The 14,267-nt window shown below is 39.0% G+C and overlaps 1 protein-coding gene across 1 annotated transcript in view; it reads left to right on the top strand.

Annotated features, from left to right (window-relative positions):
• Nucleotides 1-12,606, top strand: part of LOC113469214 — a 40,334-nt gene extending 27,728 nt beyond the window's left edge. The window contains exons 7-11 of the mRNA XM_026826736.1: nucleotides 854-1,048; nucleotides 3,102-3,117; nucleotides 6,265-6,506; nucleotides 7,274-7,468; nucleotides 12,297-12,606. Of these exons, the coding sequence (XP_026682537.1) occupies nucleotides 854-1,048; nucleotides 3,102-3,117; nucleotides 6,265-6,506; nucleotides 7,274-7,468; nucleotides 12,297-12,428 (780 nt within the window). The 3' untranslated portion in view covers nucleotides 12,429-12,606. The remainder of the gene's footprint in view (nucleotides 1-853; nucleotides 1,049-3,101; nucleotides 3,118-6,264; nucleotides 6,507-7,273; nucleotides 7,469-12,296) is intronic.
• The last annotated feature ends 1,661 nt before the right edge of the window (nucleotides 12,607-14,267 follow it).

Genomic DNA, 14,267 nt, shown 5'->3' with positions numbered 1-14,267 from the left:
TCTCTCTCTCTCTCTCTCTCTCTCTCTCTCTCTCTCTCTCTCTCTCTCTCTCTCTCTCTCTCTCTCTCTCTTTTCCTATTCCTATCTCTTCTCATCCTTCCTTTCTCTCTCTCTCTCTCTCTCTTCCTATCTCCTCTCATCCTTCCTTCCTCTCTCTCTCTCTCTCTTCCTACATCTCCTTTTAATATCGCGTTATCACAAGCTTTGCATTCCACAGTTCTGCTTTACTGTTCTACGCTCTACAGTAAACATAAACAACTTTAATAGTATTTACAACTGCATTCCACTACCTGCCTCGGTGGTGTAGTAAACAGGACGGCGTGGGTTCAATCCCAGCCAGGTATGATTTTTTGGCTCCTTTGCCCTCAATGTAGTTTGAGAATTGGACCACAATTATACTAGTGGCCTACTGCTGTAGACTTTTTCATCACTACTGCTGTGAACTATGGCGATGAAAATGTACAGCTAGTGTACAGATTTTCCTCTCTACCTCTACAGAATATAGGGCGTAATCAGTATTAATAGCTGTGTTCCCAGGCTAGTTAGCTTGGAATGTAGAGCATCTGCCTTGTAAGCGCTAGGTCTAGACATTGCCAGTTACCGTTCCCTTTATTCGACCTTTAGTTGAGAGTTGAGATAGCACTTTTGGGGTTTGTGACATATGAACGACCAGTTTCTTACAGAACAGTGAAGTTAAGACACACTGAGCATGGTTTCTATTTCGACAGGTGGTTATTATCACCAGTATCCAGTGCCTAACTAGAATCCTTGGGAATATTGTCAATTATTATTAGCAAGAGATAAGTGTTTCATCGTCGTTTTTTGACATTCCTATAACTTCATCCTGTTTTAGGATCCAAAAGAAACCCGTGTGGACGAGCTCAAATGTTCGGACTCAGATTCTGACGTCGAACTTCTGGACATGGCCACGAGAAAATTTCTGAAGAAAATCCAGAACAAACGGCTCCGACGAAAACGGGGTCTGGGATTCTATCTACGGAAATTGAAATTGCTGGATACTCAAATTCAGAACATTATTGAGGGAAAGGTACCAATACATACCTACATATACGAGTACTACCTACCTATGTAGATACCATAGGGTATCTAGGCGGTTTAGAGAACTGTAAAACTCGCCCTGGAAAAACGGCCTCTATTCGGCCCACATAGGTTCAATTGTCCGACGAAAACGGGGTCTGGGATTCTATCTACGGAAATTGAAATTGCTGGATACTCAAATTCAGAACATTATTGAGGGAAAGGTACCTATTCATACAGTTTTCTAAACCACCTAGATACCCTATGGTATCTAGGTGGTTTAGAGAACTGTAAAATTCGCCCTGGAAAAACGGCCTCTATTCGGCCCACATAGGTCCAATTGGAACCATTTATAACTATTTAAAAATCGTTTTTCTGTTTGTCTCTCTCTCTCTCTCTCTCTCTCTCTCTCTCTCTCTCTCTCTCTCTCTCTCTCTCTCTCTCTCTTTCTTTCTCCCTCTCTCCCTCTCTCTCTCTCTCAATGAAAAAAATTTCATAAAAATTGTTTCTCCCTCAATAAATGAGACGAGAAAAACTTCCTCAATATTCCGCTAGAGAGCGGTCGTAGTACCGAAATTAGAAACATTTTTCATGTTTGAAAAGACTGTGTGGGCCGGCGGCGATAGCACGTTGAATACACTAGTTTACCAATATACCAATAGTTCACTGAAGTGAAGAAACAGTTCGCGTGGTTGGTATCCGGATGATGGGATAACTAAACAACCTCGTACTGCTGGCTTTACTCGACTTGGGCTGAATGAGGATAATGTGAGTAGCCTAGGGTAGCTTGTCGCCAGACGCGACTGTCAACAATGTCAACTGTTTCAACTGATGTTTCATCAGAGACCTTGGTATCGACAATTCAACACTCTGGAATCCACATTCTACTTTCACTGATGACTGGCCGTGAGCCGTGACGAAAGTGGCACAATTAAAACGCAAAACATAAATATGCCATCTCGAAAACACAACATTTATTTTGACTGCCGTGAATCAACAGTTTCGAGGGAAAGAGGGCTTAGGGCACAATTTTCTAGGAGGAGAGGGCTGAAAACATTTCATTGGCGAAATACATTGCCACATTTTCTGGACCACGGCCAAGGAAGTAAGACGTGGAGTTTTGTGAATTAGATACGTACGTATATGTACGTAAATAATGTACGTGACTCGACTGTCAACAATGTCAACTGTTTCAACTGATGTTTCATCAGAGACCTTGGTATCAACAATTCAACACTCTGGAATCCACATTTTACTTTCACCGATGACTGGCCGTGAGCCGTGACGAAAGTGGCACAATTAAAACGCAAAACATAAATATGCCATCCACAGATGAGGTATATTCGTTTGACCCGATTTCCCGTACGATTAAATGGAAATGGGAAAACTAAGAGGGAGAGAAAGGAAGGGAGGAAGTGGAAGAGAGAAAGGAAAGGAGATGGAGATAGAGGGAACTTTAGCATTACCCCAGTAATGACATTTTGATGTTAGGTATATTGTAAATTATTAATCGTAGTTTATAGGTGGGTACTTAATTATTATATCAATATGTCATTGTGAGGACGGAGCAGGAAAATTTTCTAGGAGGAGAGGGCTGAAAACATTTCATTGGCGAAATACATTGCCACATTTTCTGGCCCACGGCCAAGGAAGTAAGACGTGGAGTTTTGTGAATTAGATACGTATATGTACGTAAATAATGTACGTATAGGTATGAGATAGGAGGAGGATTTTCTGAAGATTTTGAAGAAATATGAACATATTTCTAGACACTGGAATTTTCTAAACATTCATTAGGTAGGTCGGTAAGTAGGTAGGTATAGATATGAAGCCTATGAAGGTAGTTATTGAAAACGGAGAGATTAGACAGGGACCTCAAAATTGTGGTCTTAAAGTTGTAGGTACATATTAGGTGAAATCCAAGCTGTAGCTACTCATAATTATCAAACATACAGTGTCAATGAATGAAAGCCTTTGTTAGTACTTCTCAGTCTTCTCACATATTTTACTCGCTTTAATAAAGTACTCGTACTGCGAATTTTATTGACTCTTATTGATCAGAGACTGAGGTGAGTCTGAGTAAGTTACTAAATTTTTTGATACCATCGGGACTTACGAAATCCGTTCATATGAGAAAAACCTATTGGTGACAATATCTTGTCCGGACTGTCATAAGTCATAGTCATCCAACGACGAAAGATTATTCTTCAATTGACATTTCAAACAAAATGATTGTACAAAACATAAAAAGAAAACACACATTACATGAAAAAAGCGAGACTGTCATAAGTCATAGTCATCCAACGACGAAAGATTATTCTTCAATTGACATTTCAAACAAAATGATTGTACAAAACATGAAAAGAACACACATTACATGAAAAAAGCGAAAAAACATGGCTTATACCGTACATGAGGTCTCATAATAATACAATTCTATGCATGCATAACTCTTGGAATCAAGTCAAAAAATCGTGTGCGTTTCGACCTCCCCTCGCCCGTCCCTCTGACGAGAAGAATCCAAATTTCGTCCAACTCCTCAGTTTTAAACTGACCGTTTTCGACTAATCAACGAACTTTTTTGTGTGTTTAATTTAGTTTATTTATTTTTACTAATATCAAAATGGTTTACGAATCAGATTTCTACACGACCCGTCGTCCCTACTCTAGCTACTCTAGACCTACGGTCACATCATACTCAGTCACGGTAAGCAAAGTAAACTTTTTAAATATTTATTCAGCCGTCGTCCCTACTCTAGCTACTCTAGACCTACGGTCACATCATACTCAGTCACGGTAAGCAAAGGAAACTTTTTAAATATTTATTCATGGCGAAATTGTACCCTAGGATTGGCTTTAAGGAATTCCTCAAGCACAGTAGGTACTATAGACAGGAAAGTCGGGATAAAGTGATGCAACAAACTATTGAGAGCCAACCTAGTAACCAGTCTGGGTTGCGGATTAGATTCCCGCCCGGGGCGGATTTTATCCTAATGAGATAAGGTACATTCTCAGAACGGTTGGCTTTTTCCAATTCTGTCCTCCTTCTATCTTCGCTTCTCGGACGATAAGAACTCAATCCAGTCAAACTCAAAAATAATCATAATAAAAGAGGTATGATTAATTCTTCAAAAATCTTGTAACTTTTGAGCCACTTATACCAAGCCAATTGACGTGAAAATTGTCACACCTGTGGTTAGTGAGGGTTTACCATAAATAATTTTACTGTTGAAAAGAATCACACGAGAGAACCATGTTTTTCACTTGTTTATATTGAGGAATTCAAGAGCTTCCTATTTGTGCACTTTGGCCCTTGGCTTTTGTACTACCGTATATATGTGGTGTTTTTGTCGGAAAAAAATCGAGGACTGAAGTTCGGACTGAAATTCTTTGCTATTGCTATGTTGTATTAGTGACTTAAATTGGGACAAAATATAGGCTACGATTTCCACTCTCTCATTTATCACCCTTCAGTTCAAGATTCAGTCCTCTTTTATGCTTAAACAATAAAATTATAACCATTTGTGTATTTAATTCACACAACTTGTCCTGCTAGTAACGCGTATAAAACAAACAGCGTACTAAATCTACTATTAACTGGGATTTTTTGAATTTAAATAACATTTAAAACCCTATGCCAATAACATCGAAAATCCTCTTAGAGTGGCCTAACTTTATAGTGATTCTCGGAACATCAAAATAGAAGTGTCGATAAAGGTATATGGTATAGGTAACATGGTACAGGTAGATATAAATAGCATTTAATTACCTAGAATTATAAACAATATTTTATTACAAGAGAGAATTTTATAATGTGAAAATATATTTATGTACCTATAGTAATATACATACATCTACCCACAAGTCTTCGAAATATCCAGGGCTCCAAGAACACCTGCAAAAATACTCCCTAACTGACAGGAAGAAAGCAAGCAGCTTTATCTTGATGCTTTCTTTTTTATCGGACTTTGTAGAATCGGCAGAACCCAGAGCTAGAGAAAATAATAATAATAAAATATCTGGTTTTATATCCATTATATTGATATTTGGTTTTATATTCATACAAACTATTATACACCCTATCATAAATCAACCATCTCAAATAATATTTCAAAAAATATCTCGTTATGTTATTTTCCCTTTTTCCCCCAATGAATAACAGGAAACTTAGCTACGCTCTTTTAATTTTGTAAACAATATCTCCCTCGAAGTTTACAAAAAAGCTATGATTAATAGGTCTAGTTTTCAACTCGAAAGAAAATTCTATTAATTTCTACACTTTTGTACCATCCAGCCAGGGCTCGTTTCAACTTTTCCTGACGAACGTTTCAAAAGGGGGGTTTTTTCTACGTGTCTTCATAATCTCTATCTAATATCTAGATAATAAATGTACCCCTACCTAACCCTTACAGAAGCCAAATGGCATCAGCAGGACGCCACACATGCCAAACAAAATTTTAACACGTTAGGCAAAGTGATAAGAGATTACTGCAATTGGGATTACATATATTTTGGAATGCATCTAATTAGAGTGGTTCAGCCAAAAATAGGTGAATGAGAAAAATTACTACGTTGGAGATTAATGAAGTAGGTATGCATGACTTAAGTAGATTGATTACATATGTACCTATGTTGAAATGAATCTTCTTGGTAGAGTGCTTCAGCCAAAAAAGGAGAATGTGAAGAAGAATTACCACACTGGGGAAGTAATGAAGTATACATAAGTGGAATAGATTACCTATAGCTCACCTGACAAATTGGTCAATTTATGACCAGAAAATAAGACCCTAGAAATCCTGGACTAACTTTTTTTTTTTTTTTTGCACCGTGACGTACTGAGTTCTGATTTGCACCAAAACCTCTAGGAAAAAACTGGTTTACTTTGTGTCACTCCCTGTGTAATACAGACGGATACTACAATCGGAACAACTGGTTAATAATTCGGGGAAAAGTTTATAACTAGTCGCCTGTGTGATTCGCATATGGTGGTTTGAGTTTCCAACTTCTTATTCCCCATTTTTTTTTTTTTTTTTTTTTTGTACCGTGACGTACTGAGTTCTGATTTGCACCAAAACCTCTAGGAGAAAACTGGTTTACTTTGTGTCACTCCCTGTGTAATACAAACGGATACTACAATCGGAGAAACTGGTTAATAATTCGGGGAAAAGTTTATAACTAGTCGCCTGTGTGATTCGCATATGGTGATTTGAGTTTCCAACTTCTTAGACCGATCCCGAGTTCAACCGAGCACGGCCGAAACTGATTCGGCCTCGGACCTCTCTTCCGAAACCGACCGATTCCTTCGAGCACTTCTAACCAGGGAGCCAAACGCTGCGTCCAGCGGAAATCTAACGGAGAGGTCTGACGGAGCATCTGTTGAGGATGATGAACGAGTGATACCGTCTGTGTTTCATCTGGACGAGGACATGAGGCGTCAGATTGAGAATATCGACATTCTGTTGGGTCAAGTATGGAAGAACTTTGATTATTAAATTTGGGTGCACGAGAGACAAAAATACCTACTTGGGCTCGGTTTATATTGCTTCTATCAGGCTGTTAAAATTGTCGGCCAGTTAAAACACATTTGAATCAATGCTGATTTAACAAGCCAATAACACTAAGAGCCTGATAAATGCTCTTACATTAAACCGAATTAAAAAACGGCTCTTGTTATTGAAATAGCCATAGCCTCTTATAGTATTTTATGTTAATACTGAATACCGATAATTATTACCTATTTACCTAAGTGCTGTGTGTAAAATTATAAATACCTGTCTAAGGAAGCCATAAGGGGTATCATGGGGTAAGGGAAGAGTAACTAACCATCATTTAATTAACACGTCTACGAAAAATGAAACAGGGGATTAGTGGATGTGCAAAGTAACCTGAAAGCAATGTATTGTACGTTTTATACATTGCACATTGCATACTCAAATAGTTTCACGGCGTTCATACAAAATATGTTTGTGTCAAAGTAGGAGGCTCACAACACAACTCACAATCATGTTGAGAGTTGAGATAGCACTTTTGGGGTTTGTGACATATGAACGACCAGTTTCTTACAGAACAGTGAAGTTAAGACACACTGAGCATGGTTTCTATTTCGACAGGTGGTTATTATCACCAGTATCCAGTGCCTAACTAGAATCCTTGGGAATATTGTCAATTATTATTAGCAAGAGATAAGTGTTTCATCGTCGTTTTTTGACATTCCTATAACTTCATCCTGTTTTAGGATCCAAAAGAAACCCGTGTGGACGAGCTCAAATGTTCGGACTCAGATTCTGACGTCGAACTTCTGGACATGGCCACGAGAAAATTTCTGAAGAAAATCCAGAACAAACGGCTCCGACGAAAACGGGGTCTGGGATTCTATCTACGGAAATTGAAATTGCTGGATACTCAAATTCAGAACATTATTGAGGGAAAGGTACCAATACATACCTACATATACGAGTACTACCTACCTATGTAGATACCATAGGGTATCTAGGCGGTTTAGAGAACTGTAAAACTCGCCCTGGAAAAACGGCCTCTATTCGGCCCACATAGGTTCAATTGGAACCATTTATAACTATTTAAAAATCGTTTTTCTGTTTGTCCCTCTCTCTCTCTCTCTCTCTCTCTCTCTCTCTCTCTCTCTCTCTCTCTCTCTCTCTCTCTCTCTCTCTCTCTCTCTCTCTCTCCCATTCTCTTTGTTTACTCATCCCATACCCATTCTTCACTCTCGTTTATTCTCTATGTCTGTTCTTTTTCTTCTTGCTCTTCTTCTTCTTTTTCCCCTTCTTCGTGCTCGTCTTTTTTTTCCTCCTTCTCTTTGTTTACTCATCCCATACCCATTCTTCACTCTCTTTTATTCTCTATGTCTGTTCTTTTTTCTTCTTGCTCTTCTTCTTCTTTTTCCCCTTCTTCGTGCTTGTCTTCTCTTTGTTTACTCATCCCATACCCATTCTTCACTCTCTTTTATTCTCTATGTCTGTTCTTTTTTCTTCTTGCTCTTCTTCTTCTTCTTCTTCTTCTCCTTCTTCGTGCTCGTCTTTTTTTTTTTCTTCTTCTTCTTCTTCTTCTTCTTCTTCTTCTACTTCGTATTCATTTCCTTCTTCTCCTTCCTTTTCTTCTTATTCTAATATGAAAATAACGCCTATATTGATTCAACATTTCAGGTTGGTTAGACATCTGATTAGCATTTTTTATTCATTTCAATATCTATTTTTGCCTGGCAAATATCAATGATTAAAAAAAAACTTTATCCCAGCAGTCAAAATTGTTGATTGATGAAAACATGAAACACAAAACTCCATACAATTCCTCCTACAGGGGCGAAGTTACAATAACATTCTACTTTTTCCCTTTGTGAGATTCGCACAAAATATTACCCAGTCATAATACGAGTATTTTTCAAAGTTACAATAATAAAACACGAACAATTCCTCCTACAGGGGCGAAGTTACAATAACATTCTACTTTTTCCCTTTGTGAGATTCGCACAAAATATTACCCAATTAGACATCTGATTAGCATTTTTTATTCATTTCAATATCTATTTTTGCCTGGCAAATATCAATGATGAAAAAAAAAAACTTTATCCCAGCAGTCAAAATTGTTGATTGATGAAAAAATAAAACACAAAACTCCATACAGTTCCTCCTACAGGGGCGAAGTTACAATAACATTCTACTTTTTCCCTTTGTGAGATTCGCACAAAATATTACCCAATACAAAATATTACCCAATACCACGAACATTATCCCATCAGGATAAAATCCGCCCCGGGCGGAAATTGAACCCGCGGCCTAGCGCTTACAAGACAGACGCACTACCAACTTAGCAAACAAAATACCCATGCAACCTATAGTTAGCTTGGAAGGTAACGCGTTTGAGTTGTAAGCGCCAGGTCGGGTTCGATTCCCGTCCGGCGCTGATTTTAGTGGATGTGCCAAAGATAGGTTACCCAGAACCGATTTCTACATGGGTACCTAGAACTGGCTTTGTTTTATTTTTCACTCTCTAAACTATTTACCTACATTTAAGAAAACAAAGGGTTAACTGAATAATGGAAACTCCAGTCAATTCAGTTTCTAACCGAGTTCATTTTCCAGCTAAAAGTTTCCCAGTCTGGTGTCAACGTGTACCCGACAGTCCATAATCCACTCCAGTCAAGTGAAGACCATGTCTAGAAATATGTATGATATCGTACTTGACCATTATCTCAAACTAAACAACATTGAAGAAAACAAAGGGTTAACTGAATAACAGAAACTCCAGTCAATTCAGTTTCTAACCGAGTTCATTTTCCAGCTAAAAGTTTCCCATTCTGGTGTCAACGTGTACCCTCACTTCATTACCAAACATTTCATCAACAACATTGGGTTGAAGTTTTCCGATTTGTTTAAAAAAAAACTTTGCGCAAACTATTTTCACGGATAACTGAGGGGTTAGTTGTGTGGGTGGGAGAGTGGCACAATGCTTGCTGACTTTTTCTAAATTAGTGATTCTGTGGAACTCACTTAGAAAAGAGAGCTTACATAATATAGGATCCTGATCTCTAAAACCTAATGAACAACAGTCCTCTAGGGTTAAACATGTTACTATTTTCACGGATAACTGAGGGGTTAGTTGTGTGGGTGGGAGAGTGGCACAATGCTTGCTGACTTTTTCTAAATTAGTGATTCTGTTGAACTCTTTTAGAAAAGAGAGTCAACATAATATAGGATCCTCATCTCGTGATGGAGACTAAAACCTAATGAACAACAGTCCTCTAGGGTTAAACATGTTTTTTTATCAAAATTCTACAAACTGTTCGACAAAGAGAATACCAAGAAGTTAATAATTGAGAGTATGGTAATATTGGAAACTGCCCTCACTTGACTTCATCGATTGAATGATGTTCGGGGGGAAAAAATCGTGTCGTGTGTAATGGGAAAACTTTCATTCAAATTGCATTGCCTACAGGACATTCAGAAAAAAAAATCGGATGAAACTTACGGGAACGAGAATACCAAGAAGTTAATAATTGAGAGTATGGTAATATTGGAAACTGCCCTCACTTGACTTCATCGATTGAATGATGTTCGGGGGGGAAAAAATCGTGTCGTGTGTAATGGGAAAACTCTCATTCAAATTGCATTGCCTACAGGACATTCAGAAAAAAAATCGGATGAAACTTGCGGCAAGTGGGAACCCCGTACTTAAAAATCCAATCTTTCTCTCCCAGAAACTGAGGAAACACTGGTGTGTGGTGAGACTTCGGAATTTCAATTATTTCCCTCAAAGAAATTTCACCCCCGGTAGAAATTGCTGAGCAAGAGCAGGAGGGGAAAGATTTCACATCCTCTTCCAGAAATAACTTTGGGGGAGAGGGGGTTAGTATGGGGGAGGAGGGGTAATAATACAGGATGGGGGGAGAGAGAGAGAGAAATTCTACAACCTCTCCCTCGTCCACCCCAGAAATAACTTTAGGAGGGGGAAAGAGGGGGTTAGTATGGAGGAGGAGGAGGAGAGGAAGGAGGCGGTTTTACACAATTAATTAAGAAAACTTTTAGTCCCGCATTCAAAACCGAGGAAAGTGGGTTGGTGTGTTTTCTGGGGGAAGATTAGGTATTCCTTTTTTTTCTTCCTTTGTGCGGTTTTCTATTTTTCTCTAGTTTCTCCTCGAAAGGAAAGAGGGGGTTTGTATGGAGGAGGAGGAGAGGAAGGAGGCGGTTTTACACAATTAATTAAGAAAACTTTTAGTCCCGCATTCAAAACCGGGTAAAGTGGGTTGGTGTGTTTTCTGGGGGAAGATTATTCCTTTTTTTCCCCTTCCTTTGTGCGGTTTTCTATTTTTCTCTAGTTCCTCCTCGAGATACAGCAGTCCTCTCCCTCGTCCACCCCAGAAATAACTTTAGGGGGGGGGAGAAAGGGAGGGTTGGTATGGAGGAGGAGAGGAAGGAGGCGGTTTTACACAATTAATTAAGAAAACTTTTAGTCCCGCATTCAAAACCGGGTGGTGTGTGGTGAAAGTGGGTTGGTGTGTTTTCTGGGGAAAGATTATTCCTTTTTTTCCCCTTCCTTTGTGCGGCTTTCTATTTTTCTCTAGTTCCTCCTCGAAATACAGCAGGTTCATTGCGGTGCGAATCAGTCAAAGCTGGAGAAAAATTAAAGTCAGGAGACTGCAAGAGAAACTGTGAAACTTTCACAAGTCTGGTTCTTTGCTCCTCCCTCTACGTCTTCCTCTACCTGTAACTGCTAAGGTCTTATCGTTCCGAAATCGAAGAGAAAAGCCAGCCTTTCCGAGAGCGAACATTATCCGTTCAGGATAAAATCCGCCCCGGGTGGGAATCGAATCCGCGGCCTAGCGCTTACAAGGCAGACGCAATACCAGCCAAGCTAACTAGGCTGGCTCTTTAGATGACACGAATCAGTCAAAGCTGGAGAAAAATTATAGTCAGGAGACTGCAAGAGAAACTGTGAAACTTTCACAAGTCTGGTTCTTTGCTCCTCCTTCTACGTCTTCCTCTACCTGTAACTGCTAAGGTATTATCGTTCCGAAATCGAAGAGAAAAGCCAGCCTTTCCGAGAGCGAACATTATCCGTTCAGGATAAAATCCGCCCCGGGTGGGAATCGAATCCGCGGCCTAGCGCTTACAAGGCAGACGCACTACCAACCAAGCTAACTAGGCTGGCTTGTGTTTTAATATGACGTCCGAGAGCGAACATTATCCGTTCAGGATAAAATCCGCCCCGGGTGGGAATCGAACCCGCGGCCTAGCGCTTACAAGGCAGACGCACTACCAGCCAAGCTAACTAGGCTGGCTCTTTAGTTAACATGACGAGGGTTAAACGCCGAAGCATTTTTCACATTTCCAATACCCGGTGATCCGAAGCGTTATGTCCCCGTGTTGATAACGCCAGGGCGGTATGGTACGTCAGGATGCCTGAGTCAGGCGGTCCGAAAATAGCTATGACGTCACGGCAATCATAATCACGTTACAAAAACAATGCAACTCGAGCGAAAGAGTTTGATTTATCACTCGTGAGATAATGAGATATTTATGAGCGAGGAGGGAAAATGGGAGGATGGCATCCACAGCCAAACGTGGGTAGAGACTTTAGCAGAATACCTAACTAGGTAATCTCGAAACTTTTTAGTGACACCTACCTAGGTTTAAGTAATACCTAGACTCGTACCTAAGTATGTATTGAGAATACAGGTCACCGCACACCTGCTACTCCCAGACTTACGTAGAAGTTCTCACAACTTTCCTTCACTCTTCCAGGACACCTCCACCAATGTGCTGTCGGAAGAAGATTGGAATTATCTGCTGTCAAAACCTGGAGACGAATTGTCTGGAGACAAAGAAGAAGATAATAAAGAAGGTGGAAATGGAAAGGAAGATGCGAAAGTTTAGGGGAAACTTTACCTGAACTTTCGGACAATGGAACTTTGCCTGAACCTTCAGAAAATGGCAGTGTTTTAGAAGAAAGTAATGATTTTTGAGCAAGATTGAAGAAGCTTAGGTGCTGATTTTGAAACATGATTTCATTTCAATACACTGAAGCAACGCCGAGCGTGGCATAGAACTGGAAGGGTGCCTACCAGATGTTTTTATTACTTTCTTTATTTTTATTACTTTTAAGATTTACCTCATTCTTGGTATGTTATGAATGTTATGATGCGGTAATTTGAGTTTGTTTTTCTCAAGAGATTTGCAATTACATATATGTAGCAATAATTGCCTGAACCTTCAGAAAATGGCAGTGTTTTAGAAGAAAGTAATGATTTTTGAGCAAGATTGAAGAAGCTTAGGTGCTGATTTTGAAGCATAATTTCATTTCAATACATTGAAGCAACGCCGAGCGTTGCATAGGACTGGAAGGGTGCCTACCAGATGTTTTTATTACTTTCTTTATTTTTATTACTTTTAAGATGTACCTCATTCGTGGTATGTCCTTCACAATGACTTAATTACGATTATTATGAATGTTATAATGCGGTAATTTGAGTTTGTTTTTCTCAAGAGATTTGCAATTACATATAGAAATTGGTTCACTAACTTGGCACTCTCCATTATTGTTGTTGCGTTTACGTCTTCATTTTGTGCACATTTTTGATCTTTTCATCTCTTCTCCTCCTCCTCCTCCTCCTCCTCCTCGGGAAAGAGGGCTTAGGGCACAATTTTCTAGGAGGAGAGGGCTGAAAACATTTCATTGGCGAAATACATTGCCACATTTTCTGGCCCAGGGCCAAGGCAGTAAGACGTGGAGTTTTGTGAATTAGATACGTATACGTAAATAATGTACGTACATATGAGATAGGAGGAGGATTTTCTGATGATTTTGAAGAAATATGAACATATTTCTAGACACTGGAATTTTCTAAACATTCATTAGGTAGGTCGGTAAGTAGGTAGGTATAGATATAAAGGTAGTTATTGAAAACGGAGAGATTAGACAGGGACCTCAAAATTGTGGTCTTAAAGTTGTATGTACATAATTATTAGGTACTCAGATCTAAGTTGTAGGTACTCAAATCCAAGCTGTAGCTACTCATAATTGAGGAGCTGGGTGCAAAAAGGGAAATGTGGATTTTTGCCCTTCTTACGTAAAACGGTTTTTTCAATAGAGCTTTTTGGTGCGCTCTATCTTCCAGCGTTTGAACTGCAGTGATAACTTTTTTTTCGATGAGTTACAGCGTTTTTTGTAAACATACTTTTCAAGGATTTTGATGAAAAATTTTATTGAAAACTTTAAAGTTAAATATCTCAGTTTGATGATTTTCATTTATTGCCCTTTTTGCACCCAGCTCCTCAATTATCCAACATGCAGTGTCAATGAGTGAAAGCCTTTGTTAGTACTTCTCAGTCTTCTCACACATTTTACTCGCTTTAATAAAGTACTCGTACTGCCAATTTTATTGACTCTTATTGATCAGAGACTGAGGTGAGTCCGAGTAAGTTAAGGTAGAAGTGATTCACTTCTATGACTAAAAGAAATGGACATTAATGTTGGAATTGGAAGTGATAATCAGGGGCTAAGGTAAGGTAAACTTATTTTACATAATAGAATAGAATAGAATAGAATATACCTTGTTTATCTTGCCAGAATGAGACTGAAAAGTCTGAAATCCAAGCTGTAGCTACTCATAATTATCAAACATACAGTGTCAATGAATGAAAGCCTTTGTTAGTACTTCTCAGTCTTCTCACACATTTTACTCGCTCTAATAAAGTACTCGTAGGTACTGCGAC

The sequence above is a fragment of the Diaphorina citri genome, unplaced genomic scaffold, assembly GCF_000475195.1.
Source record: "Diaphorina citri unplaced genomic scaffold, Diaci psyllid genome assembly version 1.1 scaffold991, whole genome shotgun sequence".
Classification (NCBI taxonomy): domain Eukaryota; kingdom Metazoa; phylum Arthropoda; class Insecta; order Hemiptera; family Psyllidae; genus Diaphorina; species Diaphorina citri.
This window is presented reverse-complemented; position numbering and strand designations above follow the sequence as displayed.